The sequence below is a fragment of the Apaloderma vittatum genome, unplaced genomic scaffold, assembly GCF_000703405.1.
Source record: "Apaloderma vittatum isolate BGI_N311 unplaced genomic scaffold, ASM70340v1 scaffold21767, whole genome shotgun sequence".
NCBI classification, from domain to species: Eukaryota; Metazoa; Chordata; class Aves; order Trogoniformes; family Trogonidae; genus Apaloderma; species Apaloderma vittatum.
In genome coordinates, this window is record NW_009725914.1 from 9,505 (window position 1) to 13,421 (window position 3,917).

The 3,917-nt window shown below is 40.6% G+C and overlaps 1 protein-coding gene across 1 annotated transcript in view; it reads right to left on the bottom strand.

The window, feature by feature from the left end:
* Window positions 1–3,490, bottom strand: part of VIMP (VCP-interacting membrane protein) — a gene marked incomplete at its 5' end in the record, with an annotated part of 3,936 nt that extends 446 nt beyond the window's left edge. Inside the window, 3 exons of the mRNA XM_009873103.1 lie at window positions 1,760–1,832; window positions 1,933–2,022; window positions 3,384–3,490. Coding sequence (XP_009871405.1) covers window positions 1,760–1,832; window positions 1,933–2,022; window positions 3,384–3,490 — 270 coding nt within the window. The remainder of the gene's footprint in view (window positions 1–1,759; window positions 1,833–1,932; window positions 2,023–3,383) is intronic.
* Between the last annotated feature and the right edge of the window lie 427 nt (window positions 3,491–3,917).

A 3,917-nucleotide genomic window follows, 5' to 3' on the forward strand; every position in this document is an offset into this window, starting at 1 on the left:
AGTAAAGAATTTTTCCTTAATATCCAATTGAAACCTGCCCTGGTGCAACTGGAGCCTGTTTCTTCTCATCCTATCACTTGTTACCTGGGAGAAAAGACCAATACCCACCTCACTACAACCTCCTGCCAGGAAGTTGCAGAGAGCGATAAGGTCTCCTTTGAGAAAATATCCAGGCTTGAGGTGGTTTATTTTTGCAGTGCGAACAGTAAAAGCCATTGCAAAACACTCATGTTTTAATTTGATCAATTTGGATTAAATTAAATTGGAATTAATTTCTATTTAATTTCTCTAAGTCTGCACTAAAGCTTTAATACTCTTCTGCAGAGTACACAGAGCAGCAACAGTAACTCTTAACAATAAATTGTGTAAGAGCATATCTCTTACTCAAAGAGTTATGGACTTAATTCCAGTCCTGCAAGGAATACTCTGAAGGTCAAAAGGTAAATCCACTCCGGTTAGCTCAGTGGGTTGAGCTCGGTGCTGAAAACACCGAGATCACGGGTTCAATTCCCGTTCGGTCTGCACGTGTTGCCTGATCTAGTCGAGAGGTGTCGTCCCTTCCCATGACAGGGAGGTTGGATTAAAATGATCTCTGAGGTCCCTTCCAGCCTAGGCCGTTCTATGATTCTATGATTACTGCTGTAAGATTTTTCAAAAAAACCCTGAAAAGTATATACAGTGAGGCAAACGGGTATTTTACTTGAGTCCTAAGGCCAGAACTACAAGCAACTTCCTTTTGCCACCACGCCCTCAGAAAGATACAACTTGGCAAACATCCTGAATTTGTTCTGTACAAGGCAAAGACAGACAGAACTGAAACCCCAGTAGCCTTTCAAAGCAACCTGTTCCACTGAAACTTCAAGCGGCATTTCCACCTTTGAAGCTTCTTTTGCTCAGACCAGCCAAGTTCTGCTTTCTAGTTTAATTCAGCAGCTGAACAGTGCAGATGGTTCTTTCACTTTGTGCTGATCTACCTCATGAGATGATCAGAGACCTCTATTTCTGTAATCTGGTACTTAAGATTTTGCTTAGCATGGAACCAAGACAGGCAGCAGCTGGAAGGGTGCCTCAACCCAGCTGCCCTGATCCTGGCCCTTAGCACAGCTATCACCCGTGTATCTCATCCCATGCAGGAGTCATAAGAGATATCTGACAGCATCAGACATTAGACTGCACTCCTCTTAAACAGTGTAAGTATCATCAGTCTGCCAGTTCCTTCAGATGCTGTCAACAGCTGGCAGGAAAAATATTCAAAGCAGAAATTTCAGCATCACACTATTATTGAGGTTTAATGAGTTTAATCAGGTATCTTCAGGTTTCACACATTCAATCAAGTGACTCTCAAAAGTCACAGATAAAAGTCTTTTATCTGTCTGAATCTACATAATACCGAGTAAAATATTCTCTTCCCGCATTTAGTTAGTACCACAGGTGATCGAAAGACAGACTAGATATTAAATTGTAGAACTTTTACAATAGTGGTGGAAAGATCCCAGCAGTATTGTAAAAATCTATCACAACAATCTCAGCAAATTACGTCAAAAAGCATTTATAAGAAGACTAAAGTGCTGCTTCACCAGGACAGAGCACCACAGAAACTTCCTGCTAGGTTTTGCACAAAGTGCGAAGCAGGTCACACTGCTCAGAGGCAAGGAGGAGAGAAAAAATAGGAGAGAAAAAAATACGTGCAATGGCTATGTATGCAACTGGATTAATGCTCTGTTTCAAGCTCAGAATATTTTAAGGATTTCATACTTACCACCTCCCCGCAAGGGCTTTTTGTTTGGTTTAGATTTCGGGACTGCTGATGAGGCACCAGATTCTACTTCTGGCTGCTTGCAAAAGCAAAAAGTTACTCACAATTTGGTCAACGTGAATTTTAGCTAATCAGTCACACAAAGGTAACTGTAACCTAATTAACACAGTCATTACCTGATTCAGTTTCAGGTTTCCTTTATAGCTTTTTCCTTCTTGCATACTCTCCCACATTGCTATCTTCTGCCTTCGTTTCTCTTCTTCAAGCTAAGAAACAAATCCAGGATATGCAAGACTAAGATTTCAGAAATAACAGGATCATCAGTGCTACAGAAACAGCTACAAGCTCATCAACATCCAAGGCACCTGTCTCGATCTGATGCAGTATTTCTGAGCCTAGGGAAGCATTTACTTTTTTAACACCCATGTCTTCCCACTCCCGTCCTCAATATATACAGACGGTGTCTGCAGCTTCTTTTGACCACCTGATGCTTCAAAACATTTTGAAAACAGAACCAAGGGGCAAGCTTAAATCCTGAGTTTATAAAAAAGTACTGAGTAAAGAACATTGCACATAATAGTAATTTAATGCGCAATGTAGGGTTCTACAGAAGAAAATGTTTATTGAATGGAGAGGACAGTCAGTTACATATTTATGTATATGCATTATCAACAGTTCTCCCAGCTCTTTTCTAAAGCAATTTACCCACAAAACCAAATAAATTTATGGTTAAGACAAACTTCTCTTTAACAAATAAAAAGAAACAAGGTAGCTACTCCATCCAAAGAAAGCAAAGCTCCCTGGGTTCAAGCACACTAGATTTAGATTTTCTACATAGCAGCTATTCTCTTCCACAACACGACTTCTCATTCATTTCTAACTGCCAGTATTTCTTGAAGCATCAGCTATAAACTGAGGTCTGAACATATCCAACTGCAAAGGTAAAAACAGAAGAAGAGCTGGAATTAATGAGCGATACTATTGCTACGCTGATCACATCCACTTTTCTACATTGCCCCACACAGCAATATGTTAACCCTCATTATCTCCAGCTGGAGTTCAAACCATGAAATTACAGCAAGGCTAAGCTACATTTCTAACAACTTATATTTGACATTAAGAACAGAAAACACAGGTATGTAACAGTATAGTTAATCCAAATGCCAGTAAATCCCCTCCAGCCATTCATTGTGCATGTGAGCTAAGTTTCTGTAGGTACAGATTTGCCTGTAAAAAACAAATAAAACCAGACCAGACCCAGTGTCCCCCATCACACATGAAGTGCCACAAAGATTAATTACTTCAAGAAGAAGCAGAATACTACACATATCAAACACTCTAATCAACAAAGGGCAAGGAGACAGCAGGTCAGCACAGCACGTGGGTTTGTACTTGTGTCATGGGAGGTCCATCAAAACACCTGCTGCCCATTACTGTTCCGTGGATCAAACCACAGCAAAAGTGGTCCAGGTAAAGGAGTAGGGGGGAAAAACACCACCCACATTCCAGGAGAGAGAATGAGCCTCCTGTTCTCCTGGTATCTAGCACAAAACAAACCTCTCCAAAACATCGGCAAAGTGCCTGATGACAAATCCAGGAGTTAAAGAACGAAACGCTCTCCGGTTACCTGTCGTTGTCTTTCTTTGTATCTCTCCGCTTGTGCGTTCAACTCCTCTTGCATCCTGAGGCGAGCTGCTGCCAAAGCTTCCTGCCTTCTCACCACCACGTCGGGTTCTAAGAAATTGGGAAAGAGGCTGCAAAGCTATTCAAAATAAATTCGTAGATGGTCTCCTCAAGGCGCTGTGATAAGGAAAGGCTCACATCTCTCCCTGCGGCTGTTTCGCAGAAAATCACAGCTCAAGTCGAGTTTCCAGCTAATCTTTCACAGTTATTTATATGTCGATTTAAATTTCATAACATTTGAATATTTTAAGAGTAATTACTTTAACGGGATTTTAACGAATAAGGACACCAATGTAATGAACCCATAAAAAATTAAAACTCACTCTTCTTGGACACTCTCTTCTATTTCCGAAGGATTTGTTTGATATAAATTATTTCAAAAATATCACCCATGTTTTGCAGGGATTCCATTTTTACCCAGAGAACTTCTTTTACAGAAACATGAGGCAACCGGCCCACATTCACTCCTACTCCTTCT